This window comes from Vulpes vulpes, chromosome 5, assembly GCF_048418805.1.
Source record: "Vulpes vulpes isolate BD-2025 chromosome 5, VulVul3, whole genome shotgun sequence".
NCBI lineage: Eukaryota > Metazoa > Chordata > Mammalia > Carnivora > Canidae > Vulpes > Vulpes vulpes.
In genome coordinates, this window is record NC_132784.1 from 65,418,784 (window position 1) to 65,433,377 (window position 14,594).

The window sequence follows — 14,594 nt, forward strand, 5'->3', positions numbered from 1 at the left end:
TGCAGCCCACTCCCCAGCTGAGTGTATCCCCTTCAGTCTCATTCCACCTCCATGTTGTAACCTTGATTCCTTCCTTCTCCTCCTTATCCCTTTTTAGTATGTCTGTCTCTCATCGTAATTCTAGGAGCCCAAATTGAAGCACATGGAGAAAACACTTGATCACATGGCAAACAAAGAAGCAGTTTTCTGAACATGTGTGTACCACAGAGCTGCAGAATCAGACCCTCAGCAGCAACTTAATGGTGGTTCCTTCACCCCTGATTCCCCATCTTGTACAGACAGGAGACAGGCAAGAAAGGTTGTGCCAAGTATCCTCCAGCAGGATGAAAACCCACCAAGGACCCAGTTGCTTATTAACTGTGCTTGATTCTTTTGTACTTCGCAGTATCCTCATTTCCTGAAGCGAGATGCCAACAAGCTACAGATCATGTTGCAAAGGAGAAAGCGCTACAAGAACCGGACCATCTTGGGCTATAAGACCCTGGCTGTGGGACTTATCAACATGGCAGAGGTGAGAGGAATGGTCTCCAGCCTTTGAGACAGAGAGCCCAAAAAAAAAAAAAAAAAAAAAAAAAAAGAGACAGAGAGAGCCCAAGAGAGACACCAGGCCCCACCAGTTGAGCCCAGCAAATGATATTCCCAGCCTCCTGGCTGGGTGCTTTATTCTATTTTACAAGTCAGTTCTTTTATTGGAAATTCAGGATATACCTCTTTTTATCCAGATAGTTTCTCCCTCACAAAATGTTTTTCTTTAAGTTTAAAAGAAAATTCAAACTTAGAGAAAAGTTGTAAGAATAGTGTAAAGAATTCCCATATACCCTTCACTCAGATTCTTTAGTGTTAACATATTACCACATTTGCCTTATTTTCCTCTCTCTATATAAACATTCATGCATATTATTTTCTCTGAACCACTAAGAGTAAGTTGCAGACACAGTGCCCTATTACACTGTGCTGTGTTAATTTCCTAAAAATAAGAACTCTCCTGTGTGGTCAGCACCATTCCCGCCATAAAGATCAGGGCATTAACATTGTTATAAGATCACCATGCAGCCCACAGTTCTTGTTCACATTCCCCAACTGTCTCAGAAATGTGCTTTACAGGCCCAGGATTTAATCTAGGATTACATGTTCATTTAGTTGTTGTGCCTTTTTAGTCTCCTTCAATTTTCAACAGTTCCTCAGATTTGCCTTGTCTTTCATTCCCTTGACATTTTTTTAAGAGTACAGGCTACAAAAAAAGAAACAAAGTACAGACTGGTTACCTTATAGAATGTTCCTCAATTCAGGTTTGTCTGATGTTCTCTGAAGATTAGATTCAGTTTACGCATTTTGGGCAGAATCACCACAGTACTGCTCTGCAACACAGGCACTGCTCCATACCACTTTGTTCCATTTCTGGTGAGGTTAGCTTTTATGCTTGGTTAAGATGATGTCTGCCAGGATTTCCAACCTAAATTAATACATTTTTTGTATTTACCAATGAAAAAATATTTTATAGAGTGATGTTTTGAGACTGTGTAACAACCTTTTCTCTTCTCATGTTTTTACCAACTAGTTGTGGCATCTATTAATGATTCTTGCATGAATCAAGTATTATTTTGATGCTTGCCAGACAGTGACTTTCTAATCCCATCATTCCTGCTATATACTTTAGTTCACTTTCTATTGTAAAACAGAGCTTTCTCTTCTTCCCCATTTGTTGATTGGTTCATTTTTTGTATTAGTTATGGACCTATGGATTCCTGTTTAATTCAGTGAGGTTTCTGTAACTGTCATTATTTATTTTGATGCTCAAATTGTCTCAGGTATGGCCAGTGAGAGTCCCTCCAAGCTGGTTCCTATATCTTTTCTTTAATATGTCCCATCATTCTTTATACATTTCTTTACTTTCTGGTATAATATATCACCTTGTACTTTCCCTGATCCAGCCTTGAAATGAACTGATTCTCTAAAGAGTCCTGGTTCCTTTTAGTGGAAAATGATATTTAGAAACCAAGATCTGGGTACCAGAAGTATTCCTTTTCCCAGTTGAGGTGTCATTACTTCTACTCCCTCTCAATAGATAGAGCTAGGAAATATATCTCCTTCTGTGTATATACACTCATACATGCATATAAACATGTCATGCCTGTTTCCCTGTCTATGTCTGTCTCATCATGAGCTCACATTCCAACCAATTCCAACCCAGTACCATTTGGGCTTCTTAGAATAAGCCTTTCCCCTTCCCATAGTTCTAATTTCCTCCTCCAACAGGATGAAAGCAGGCTCTCATTATCCTCAATATGTTTGCTCATTTGTGTAGTTCTCTTATGTGCCAGGTAAATCCACTCAACCCTGACAAAAGGGAAAAAAGGGGCCACAAATCAGTTTTACTTTTTTTTTTTTTTAAGCTGAAGCAATGCTTTATTGTGACCACAAAGCACCAATTCAACAAGGCATTGAGGGATCCCTGCTCAGCAGTTTGGAGCCTGCCTTCGGCCCAGGGTGTGATCCTGGAGTCCCGGGATCAAGTCCCACATCAGGCTCCCTGCATGGAGCCTGCTTCTCCCTCTACCTGTGTCTCTGCCTATCTCTCTCTGTGTATCTCATGAATAAATAAATAAAATATTTAAAAAAAAACAAGGCATTGATAAATAGAAATTCAGACAAATGTCTCTTTGAACAAACATGTAGCAAGCCCATCTTTTCAAGTTCTTAAAAACAAGTACTCAAACTAAAAATCAAACAAAGCATCAGAGCAATTAAAACAAATTACACATTGGGGGATCCCTGGGTGGCGCAGCGGTTTAGCGCCTGCCTTTGGCCCAGGGCACGATCCTGGAGACCCGGGATCGAATCCCATGTCGGGCTCCCTGCATGGAGCCTGCTTCTCCCTCTCCCTCTGCCTATGTCTCTGCCTCTCTCTCTCTCTGTGTGACTATCTTGAATAAATAAATAAAATCTTTTAAAAAAAAAATTACACATTGGGACACCTGGCTGGCTCAGTCAGTGGAGCACACAACCCTTGGTCTTGGGGTTATATGTTCAAACCCCATGTTGGGTGTAGAGATTACTTAAAAATAAAAATCTTTTTAAAAATTACACCATCATGAAGGAATATACATAAAAATATTCTGTACTAGTAACAAGGCTTTTTGATCTTTAACTCTTGGAAAATTCCTTCAGAAACAAATTAGTTATAAATACCAATCATAAAGTGAAAAAATGTTGTCTTCTATGGAAACAAAATGCCAATTTGAAAGTAAATCTATGCAGAAAATACCATTACCTCCTGTGAAAGAAGCTGAATATGGATGGGTATCCCTAAGACACAACAGAGTTTCTGTTTTCAGAGGTTCTGCTCCTGTAAGGGCCATGACATATGTTCATCTCAAACATCACAGTAGGTCCCAGCAAAGCCCTAACAAGGTCAACTGAAGGAGCCTCTATGAAAAGGAGTGTTATCAATTCTATCCAAATAACACAAGCTGGGCAGCCCCGGTGGCCCGGTGGTTTGGCGCCGCCTTCAGCCCAGGGTGTGGTCCTGGGGACCTGGGATCCAGTCCCACGTCAGACTCCCTGCGTGGAGCCTGCTTCTCCCTCTGCCTGTGTCTCTGCCTCTCTCTCTCTCTTTCTCTGTGTGTGTGTCTCTTATGAATAAATAAAATCTTTGAAAAACAACAAAAAACAAATAACACAAGCTCTAAGGAGCAGGGGCATTCAAGGGAGATCGCAATCTCTCTTTTCTCCCCTTCCCCAGGTTTTCTTGTTTTTAATATCCCTACGTCTATAACCAAGAGATCATTCAATTTGGTCTTTTTTAAAGGATTTTGGGAAAGCAATCTGTGGAGAAAAATCCCTTTAGTGGAGAGAAGTGTTCAACTGTGTCAAAGATCACTCTATTTGACAAACTTCACAGGAAAACCATCCTGTCCACAAGTTATCCTTGCTCCTCCTGGCTGAGTTCAGGTCAGCCAATGAGTTACCTTGTCTATCCAATAGGATTATATATCATTTGACTGAAATTCTTTACATATACATTCGTGTGTATTCTATTTACAAAGGTTCATCACATGAAACGAAATTATGTCATTAGTATTTTTTGAGGTCTAAGACCCAGTTCAGCTGTACTGTGAAGAGTTGTTTAAATGTTTTGCCTGTAGAGGTTTTACATGATACTTACAGATATTCAGAGCAGGACCCCATTTAACTGAAGTCCTGTCAACATGTCATTTCTTGTCATCAATAGCAGGGATTTTCCATCAATTTCCTATTCCTGAAAAGCACTACCTTGCTCCTCAAATCCTGCTGTTTGGAAATAGTTGACATCCATCACAGTCCTGTCTGCAGGATCTAGTGGCCTCCCATTCTTCATGGAACTCCCTGAGTGGCTGGTACCAGGAGGCTTTCCCTGCTGTGCAGAGCTCAGTGGCTGCCACATGCCCAGTCCCATGCAGCTGGCCCACAAATCAGTTTTTTTTTTTTATTTTTTTTTAATTTTTATTTATTTATGATAGTCACACAGAGAGAGAGAGAGGCAGAGATACAGGCAGAGGGAGAAGCAGGCTTCATGCACTGGGAGCCTGACGTGGGATTCGATCCCGGGTCTCCAGGATCGCGCCCTGGGCCAAAGGCAGGCGCCAAACCGCTGCGCCACCCAGGGATCCCCCCCCCCTTTTTTTTTTTTTTCACAAATCAGTTTTAAAACTTATATCTACTTTAATACATTAAATAGGTGTATTTTGTGATCTTAATAAATAGAATATGTGAGATAGTCCCAGCCCATCTATCTTTCCTCTTTAGGTTTTGAATTAGTATGAGGGACTGTAGGGAGTGAAGTATTATGAACACAACATTTCCCCACCTTTGTCAAGCCCTTCCATTTTCTCAGGTCCTGTAGATCCTTTTCCCCATTGCCAGACGTAAATACAGGGTGGCCCCACCCACCCTGGAGAACCAGTTCTGTCAAGGACTAAAACTAAAATGTAGTCCTAGAGATGAGCTATCATTTTCAGTCTTGAGCCTTGATTTTTGTTTTTAAGCACAGAACCTGGACCAGTGGCTGGCATTTCAAGTAAGACTTTGAAGGCAATAGGAGAACAGTAGGCATGGATTTGAAAGATAGTGAGAAATGTATTAGGGACACCTGGGTGGCTCATTTGATTAATAAGTGTCTGCCTTTGACTTAGGTCACAATCCCGGGGTCCTGGGATGGAGCCCCACAGCTGGCTCCCTGCTTAGCGGGGAGTCTGCTTCTCCCTCTGCCCCTCCCCCCTGCTTGTGTTCTCTCTCTCTCTCAAATAAATTAAAATATTAAAAGAAAAAGAAAATGTATTAGCACAATGCCATTCCCATAGGCTTGCACATCCATTTAGGTTTATGAAAATGGACAATTCACCTCCCCTAGTGAGGCATTGCATTGCTGCCTTGTGGTCTCAGGTGATGCAGCACCCTAATGAAGGCGCCCTGGTGCTTGGCCTGCATAGCAACGTGAAAGATGTCTCCGTGCCTGTGGCAGAAATAAAGATCTACTCTCTGTCCAGCCAGCCCATTGACCATGAGGGAATCAAATCCAAGCTCTCTGGTAAGATATATGCAGTATCTTGAGGTCCTGTGGGTCAAAGAGCCCCATCACCTGCTCCCCATCCTGGGAAACCTAAAATATTCCTATCAAAGAGAAGTTTAGAGATCCCTGAGAATAAAACATGGCCTGCCATGGCTGTGGCACTCTCCTCTACCCCAGCCATATTTCCACTTGACAGGAGCCCTGATTCCAGCCAACCAAACTCTCTTAGGCCAGATCTTTGCTTTGCAAGGTTGTCTTACTAAGGTGTCTCTTTCCAGATCGTTCTCCTGATATTGACAATTATTCTGAGGAAGAGGAGGAGAGTTTTTCATCAGAACAGGAAGGCAGTGATGATCCATTGCATGGGCAGGTAACTTTCCACAGCCCGTCACAGGTAGAGTGTCTCAGAAATAATTCCAGACCCTCCTGGGATTTCATTCCATCCACCTACCCACTTAGGACCTGTTCTATGAAGATGAAGACCTACGGAAAGTGAAGAAGACCCGGAGGAAACTAACCTCAGCCTCTGCCATCACAAGGGTGAGCCTCGAAGATCTGGGGAATGTTTTAGCTGAGATTTTCAGTTTGGAGGTAGGATGGGAGTGGTACATTGAAACCTCCTGAGGTCTTTTTAAAAATTTGCACACAGCCATTCCGTAGAGGTTCCAGTATACCCCTTTATCTCCTCCTTTTCCTCCACCACCACCACCTAATTAAGAGTCACTGTTGTTGAGAAGCAGTGTTACTTATAGGAGCATGTTATATTTTTCAGGTTATCTCAGGATAGAAAATAGGTTGAAAAAACTTGTTTTAGAGTTTGAAATAGGTAAGGCTTCCTTAAGAAACAGAATGCCTCAGACATCCCTTGTCCCTTCTCCAGGTGATAACTTCAAATTACATCTTGCCTACCACATATATAGCCTCAGTCTTCTCTAGGGGTATCATCATTTTTCACCATTTTAACCCAGAAATAATAGGTTATTGGTTAGAACTGTGGATTTGTTAAGGTCTAATTACATTGGATATAGTTCCTGCCTTAATGGATCCATAACCTTAGAAGCCAAATGCCTCTGAATTGTTTCTCCCACAGATTTCCTCAAGTCACTATTTTTGGTAAAAATAGAGTCCTGGATTGAGACACTTAATACCTGGATTTCTAGGTTAACTTTGGGGGTTCTTTGGTGTTTTAGTTTAATTTAATTTAATTTCCATCGCAGTAGAATTAACCCTACAGTGTTATATTAGTTTCAGATATATAATGCAGTGATTCAGCAATTCTATAAGTTATTCAGTGCTCATCATGATAAATGTACTCTCAACCCCTTCCACCTATTTTCCCCATTTCCCACCTCTCTCCTTCTGGTAACCATCAGTTTGTTCTCTATAGTTCAGAGTCTGTTTCTCAATCTAGATTAACTTTAACTGATTCTGGAGTTACTATGCTAAAGTGTGGGAGAGTCAAAGGAGCTAGAATTTCAGTTTCATTTTTCCCCAGACACATCCTGATTATCTAATACAGAACTAGTCTAGGGACCCCGAAAGAAGAGATTCCTATCACCTGCAGGAATGAAATAAATGTAGGCCAGACCTTCCAAATGTATTGCATCTGAGCCTGGCTTTCACCATGAAACCACACTATGATCTCTCCATGCATCCTTAGGTATCACTGGGCTTAAATGTAAATCCTCAAGACTATGGCCTTGATTGCCTCCATTGAATAATGAATAACTAGAGAGAGCAAGTTTTGTTGTCCTCTGGTATCTAATCCTTGATTGGCACTCCAAAATGGCCTGGGTAAAGCAGGTACCCAGAGCCCAGACATTTTACACTGTTTTACTCGCAATGGGAAGAGACTGGAGGATCACTCTGTATTGTAGCCTCTTCTGTTAAGTTCTTCTTTCTCCTGCTCTGTAACCATGGAGAGACCCTATTTTCTTCCCACAGGGTGCCTCCTAGAGCTTCATAAATCACCTTGCCCCATGGCTTTATATGAACCATAGCTTCATCCAGTTATATGACCAGAGTTCAGTGCTCCTATTAATATCCATTGCCCGAGGGCTCTGGGTGGCTCAGTTAAGCGTCTGCCTTCAGCTCAGGTTATGATCCCAGGGTCCTGGGATTGAGCCCCTGGTCAAGCTTCTTGCTCAGCAGGGAACCTGCTTCTCCCTCTCTCTGCCCTCCCCCTGCTTGTGCTCTCTCACTCTCTCTCTCTCTCTCTCTTTTTTTAAAGATTTCATTTATCCATTCATGAGAGGCACAGAGAGAGAGAGAGAGAGGCAGAGGGAGAAGCAGGCTCCACGCAGGGAGCCTGACGTGGGACCCAATCCCAGGTCTCCAGGATCATGCCCCAGGCCAAAAGCAGTGCTTAAACTGCTGAGCCAATGGGGCTGCCCTCTCTCACTCTCTTAAATAGATAAATATCTTAAAAAAAAAAAAAAAAATCCTCTCCCTCAAAGGTTGTTCTTTGTTTTTGTTTTTGTTTTTTTAGCTCTAGGCACTTTCCAGTCAGATTACCAGAGACTTAGTAATGGTTCATTATTAGTTTCTGTCTCCTTGCACTCACACATTCTTCTTTCCCTACCAAGAATACTTTGTTCTAGATACACTCATTGATTTGCTCTTTTTTTTTTCTCTGCTATGAATGCCCTCTCCATCTTCCCTCTCCCTGCTTTTTCTTGAAGGCCTGGCTCAGCCTTTACTTGCAAGTTAGTCTCTTCCATCTCCAGATGGCAAGTCTATCATTCAGTCAGGAAGTACTTAGGAACCATCATTGTGCCTAGAGTTAGAAACATAAGAGATAAGAAAGGTCTAGTCCATGCCATCAGGGAGATCACAGTGTCTGGATACAGACAACATCTAAACCAGCTACTAAAACACAGTAGAGTAGATACCAGAAGATAGAGCTTGGTGTAAGGGACAGCAATGGTGGTCAGGGGAAAGTGACCTACTCTGAGCAGGAACGCTAAAAGAACTCCACAGACCAAATGCTGAGAGATGGGTTTCTAAGAATAAATAGAACACCAAGTGGATTGGGAGAGGATGTTTAGTCAGAAGATACCATATATGGGGATCCCTGGGTGGCGCAGCGGTTTGGCGCCTGCCTTTGGCCCAGGGCGTGATCCTGGAGACCCGGGATCGAATCCCACGTTGGGCTCCCGGTGCATGGAGCCTGCTTCTCCCTCTGCCTGTGTCTCTGCCTCTCTCTCTCTCTCTCTGTGTGACTATCACAAATAAATAAAAAAAAAATTAAAAAAAAAAAAAAAAAAAAAAAAAAAAGAAGATACCATATATGAAGGCCCAGAGGTATACAGCAACACACCATTCTTTAAAGAACTATAAGCAGTTTCCACTTGAATGGTGGGGGAGGAGGGAGAGATGTTCTGTGGTGAGGTGAGGCTAGACAGGGGGCCCTTAGACAGACATAGGCTTGATGCTGCAGCTTTGTTCTCTGGGCACTGGGGGCCAATTAAGACCTCTAATTTGGGGAGTATCCTGATAAGATTTGCATTTGTAATGATCACTGTGGACTCTGGAGGGAACAAGACTGGAAACTGGTTGGGAGTGTGAGGGTGGGGGCATGGTGGCTGAAGGCCATTGCAGTGATCCCACAGAGATATGGAGAGAAAGGCCTGAAGGAAAACAATGGTATTACAGATGAAAAAGAGAGTAGGAGTTAGTGAACACCAGGCTGTGAAGAGAAAGGAGAAGGGAGATACTCTAGGTTCAGACTCCCGTAATCAGGGGGTTGGTGATAATGATACCCAGGATGGGAACACAAAGAGAAGGTGATCAATTCTTGGAAACGCTGGGCTTGAGATGCCTGTGCATATGCAGGTGGAAATCACTAAGCCGCACTGTGGTTCTGAAGGACTGGAGAATGGGATGAGCTGGACCTGCATGGGTAGCAGAGGGCCCTAGGGAGGGATGAGACCTCCTCCTTCTATCTATGCCCACAGCCCTGGGAACTGCTCTGGTGTTAACCATGCACGTGCCTGCTTCCCTGGTGGGTTTTACATGCCAGAGGGTAGAGGCTGTTTTTTCTGTCTTCGTGTCCTCCCACGATTCCTTACAAAAGTAGGCTCTGGATCACTCTCTTGACCTAATTTGATCACTATCCACAGGTGGGTATTGTTTGAGAACTTTTGTGTGATCTGTTCCTACAGCAACCTAACATCAAACAGAAGTTTGTGGCCCTCCTGAAGCGGTTTAAAGTTTCAGATGAGGTACGACCCCTTACTCCCGAGGTTGATGGTGAGTAGAATTCCCTGAGTTTCACCCTCGTTCCTGGGGTGCACTCTTTCCTGCCACTGGGAGTCAGGATTGCGGGACCCCCCCCCAAGTGAGAGAATAGCTAAAAAAGGACTTTAAACTCCTTGAGAGGAGAAAGAAAGGCTTTTCATGTATCACCCAAGGTTTCACGGTACCGGGAGATAGGGGTAACATGGTTATACTTAGCTATTGGTTAATACCACCCCCCTGGTATGGAGTATTAGTAACAAATCCCATTGTTGTTTAATTTTCCCTCCTGTCAGAAGGGAAACATTGTGCACATCAGCCTGACCTCAGTGGTCAGCCTTTAAGTAACCAAAAATTGACCTTTAATAGAGAGGCAGTGTCCTCCCTGGGCTCTGACCCACCTGGTGCCAGTTTTCACAGGCTTCTCTTCTCAGTATACTGGAAAAGAGATGGAGAGGAAAACTGGTCAGAGGTTTCTTTGTCCTTCTGTGAGCTCCTCAGGAAAACAGAACCAGGCTGCACAGGGTCACAGTCTTCTCGGTTTTCTTGGACCTGTTCTTTGGCAGAGGTACATTAGCACTTCGGCTTTTCTTCCTCATGCCATGTCCACACAGTATGGAGTGGTAGGGAGGCCCTGAAAAGGAAAGCTGGCCTCACCACACCCCTGCTCTCAAGATTGGATCACAGAAAGGACACCAAGATCACCCCAATGAGTGTGAAGTTATGGCCTATCTCTTAAGGAGGATTAACTAGTTAAGGAGGCCAGTTGGTACCTGTCTAGGAGGAAAGAGTTGCACATCTACCATAGTTGTTAATAGAGGTAACCCCAAACTCAAAGATTTTTTTTTCCCCTACAGGTGGGTTTTGGACTGGAACATGTATCCCGAGAGCAGATACGAGAAGTGGAAGAGGACTTGGATGAACTGTATGATAGTCTGGAAATGTATAATCCCAGCGACAGTGGCCCTGAAATGGAGGAGACGGAGAGCATCCTTAGCACTCCAAAGCCCAAGCTCAAGTGAGGGCCAAACCTGCTCTACCAAATTTACTCCCTGCATCTCTCCTTTCTAAGCCAAACCAATCTCCTAGACCCCTTCCCCTACTTCCCCTCCATCACCAAGGTGTCTTGGCTCCTCACCCTTGTTGAACCTCCAGCTGTCTGGATAAAGATCACTGTTTTTGCCTCTAGCTGACAAAAGTCCTGATAGTCTGGAGTCCTTTGGTCCAGGTCCTGCTTGTCCACCCTCTGCCCTCAGCGGGCATCCTTCATGCCTTTTGTCAATCTGTCTTGAACACCATCACTACCCAGAATTCCATGAGCTGCTGCTCTGAGCCCTGGTGGCCACTGACCCTGGCTGTGCTTCTTCGCTACAGGCCCTTCTTTGAGGGGATGTCGCAGTCCAGCTCACAGACGGAGATTGGCAGCCTCAACAGCAAGGGCAGCCTCGGCAAAGACACCACCAGCCCTGTGAGCAAGACCAATGGCTATGGGGGTCGGGGAGAGGGACCAGGGAACTGTTGGGGCTTAACCCTCTGGGCACTCTGCTCTTGGCTCATCTTGTGGCCTCAGAAGAGCAGTCTCATCTTGTTTCAACCTTGGGTATCCTAATCAAAGTCCTAGCTGGGAGCTTAGTTCTCCTTATGGGCATTGCTGTGGCTATTTGGATGTTCTTTTTTGGTCAGTTCCTGCCATGACTTGGAGCTTTCCCCCTCAGAATGCATAGTACTTCAAATTTCTCCTTCATCATCTGTCACATGGTAGCTGGGAGTGTGGCATCCTGCAATTCTGCTTTCCAGGTAGAGAAAGAACAACAAGGAGCAGGAAGCCCACAGGGTCTGTTCAGAGACACTACCTAGTCTTTATTCATAGAGGGGGACAGTACCCTCAAAGAATTAGGAATTTAGCAGGCAGGTTTCCATTTTGCCTGGTGATCAAGAGGAAAGTGTTGTCTCCTGTAGGACCACAAGAGCGCAACATGATCCAGGGTGATGCTCTGTCCCTGCTCGGGAAGGCTCTCCCTCGCAGTGGATCTGCTGTTAGAGCCTGGGCAGATGCTGCATCTACGTCAGACCCTGCAAAGCTATTCTTCCCCTCATTTACAACTAAAGGGAAGATGTTGTGCATGATTTTAGTGTTTTAGTGTTTATGGTTTACTGTTTCAAGCCCAGAAACTGAATCCTTTAAGTCCTCGTGTTCTTTACACTCTAACAAAGGGCATACAAAACTCACCTTGCAAATTGGAATTAATTGTGAGGAAATGATACGTGAAGCATGTGAGGCACTTCATCCCCTGAAAAGCACTGTGTCTGCACATGGGCCGCCCCCTGTCCCAGGCAGGTGTCTGTAGACTCTGGTAGCTCATGGGTCGGCTCATGGGCTGCCTTACTGCTCGCTGCCACCAGGTGGGGCTGCCTCCCGCCTTATCCCTCTTCCTGGTTTTATTTATTTATTTATTTATTTTTAAGATTTTATTTATTTATTCATGAGAGACACACAGAGAGAGGCAGAGACATAGGCAGAGGGAGAAGCAGGCTCTATATGGGGAGCCCAATGTGGGACTCGATCCCCGGACTCCAGGATCAGGCCCTGAGCCAAAGGCAGACGCCCAACCACTGAGCTACCCAGGCATCCCCCTCTTCCTGGTTTTAAAGTGCACACACAGTGAGGGACGCCTGGGTGGCTCAGTGGTTGAACGTCTGCCTTTGACTCAGGGCGTGATCTCGAAATCCCGGGTTTGAGTCCCACATCAGGCTTCCTGCATGGAGCCTGCTTCTCCCTCTGCCTGTGTCTCTGCCTCTGTCTGTATCTCTCCTGAATAAATAAATAAAATCTTTTTAAAAATAAATAAAATGCACAGTGAGCACTGTCTGGCCCTAGGACAGAGGCAGCAGGTGGTATTAGTGAGGAAATGTGGGATAGAAAACTGCAGAGACATCTGGGTGGCTCAGTGGTTGGGTGCCTACCTTAGGCTCAGGTCATGATCCTGGGATCCAGGATTGAGTCCCACATCAGGCTCCCTGTGAGGAGCCTGCTTCTCCCTCTGCCTATGTCTCTGCTTCTCTCTCAGTCTGTGTCTCTCATGAATAAATAAATAAATATTGAGAAAAAGAAAAGAAAGCTGTGGTACACGAGCAGAATCCCTCCAACAGAGAAGCCTCTGACATGCTACTTGTAGACCCTGCACTCTGATCCAGACCTGAGGCCTCACCCTACTGTTTATGTGGCTTGCAGCTGTTCTTTCTCAAAGGGCTGCTTGCTGAATGGCCCTGCTGAATTGTCAGTGTCCACGTGGACAGATCATTGACCACTACAGCCAGATTCCTTCTTAAATATAAATATAACGGATGACTCTTCTAGAGAGCAACCTGGGACCTGGATGAAGGAGTAATATATTTCATAGTGTCCTAGAAATGCAGACAAGGAGTATTGTAATAAAATGCAGTTAAATTATTAATATATAATGAATGCTCAGTAAAGGCTAGGGATCATTGTTATTAAAGTGATACAGTGTTTTATACTAATGAAGGTATTTCTGGGTTGATAGAACGGGTCTGTAAGTTCTACTTTAGTCTCAGTTACATGGCTAATATGATTTAGAGGGGAAAACCACCAAAGCTCTGAGCCTCAAGTGCCTTAGAGTTGGCATAGCAGCCCAGTTAGCTCAAAAATCAATTGAGTATCAGTCTTTACAATATGATGGCATAAGGGTCCCTGTCCACACATAACATTCATTTGGGGCAAGATGGGACTGGGCCGAGAGCATGTTCTCTGGAGTCAGACTTTTTTTTTTTTTAAGATTTTATTTATTTATTCATGAGAGACACAGAGAGAGAGAGAGGCAGAGACCTAAGCAGAGAGTAGCAGGCTCCATCCACACAGGGAGCCCGATGTGAGACTCGATCCCGGGACCCCAGGATCACATCCTGGGCTGAAGGCAGGCGCTCAACCGCTGAGCCACCCAGGCATCCCCTGGAGTCAGACTTCTGAGTTTGAATCTTGACTCCATCATTTCACTGACTGAATGATCTGGGGCAGTTGCCAGGCCTTCATTTCCTTATCTATAAAGTACCTATAAAAAGCACATGCCTTGTAAGGCAGTGTGAAGATACAATGAGAGAATGCAAGTCAGTCCTCTAGTGTGGTGCTTGATTGATAGATGGATTGATTTATTACATGGAAAGCATGCAGTGAACGGAAGCTGCTATTGCTCTTCTCATTATAGTCTGTTAAAACCCTTTCAGTTCTGGTCTCCTGAAATTGCTAGAATCTAGATGTCTTTTTAGTGAGTCCTTCAAATCCTGGTTCTGTTGGCCAGATTTCAAACCTGCCTAGCTGATTCTCTGTGATATTTCTATTTTGAAGAGCCCCATATGTCTTGATGTGGATGTGGAACTTTGGAATCCTTTAGTATGAAAGGCACTTCGGGAACTACAAAGCGAGGCTATGCTTTTACACAGAGAACTTCCAAATATGTTAGGGAAAAAATACTAAGATTGTGCGTATGTAGGCAGGTGTGCACATGCTATCCAATTTTTATTCTCTCTCTCTCTCTCTCTCTCTTTCTCTCTGATTTCTTAGTGTTGTTATTTATTTTTCTTAATCTTTTTTCCCCAAATTTGAGAGGATTCAGTTTATCACTGGAATCAGAAGGAATTTCTGCTGATACAAATTATTACAGCTGTTAGGGCATCTGGTTGGCTCAGTTGGTTAAGCTTTCAGATGAGGTCATGATCTCAGAGTCAGAAGATCGAGCCCCCAGTGGGGCTCCACACTCAGGGCATAGTCTGCTTGGGATTCTCTCCCTCCCTC

At 44.2% G+C, this 14,594-nt stretch overlaps 1 protein-coding gene across 1 annotated transcript in view; it reads left to right on the plus strand.

The window, feature by feature from the left end:
* The window catches only part of PACS1 (phosphofurin acidic cluster sorting protein 1), a 140,429-nt gene that overhangs the window by 107,522 nt on the left and 18,313 nt on the right, over positions 1 to 14,594 (plus strand). The window contains exons 4-10 of the mRNA XM_026004387.2: positions 386 to 511; positions 5,422 to 5,566; positions 5,827 to 5,918; positions 6,008 to 6,088; positions 9,712 to 9,771; positions 10,642 to 10,802; positions 11,159 to 11,252. Of these exons, the coding sequence (XP_025860172.1) occupies positions 386 to 511; positions 5,422 to 5,566; positions 5,827 to 5,918; positions 6,008 to 6,088; positions 9,712 to 9,771; positions 10,642 to 10,802; positions 11,159 to 11,252 (759 nt within the window). The remainder of the gene's footprint in view (positions 1 to 385; positions 512 to 5,421; positions 5,567 to 5,826; positions 5,919 to 6,007; positions 6,089 to 9,711; positions 9,772 to 10,641; positions 10,803 to 11,158; positions 11,253 to 14,594) is intronic.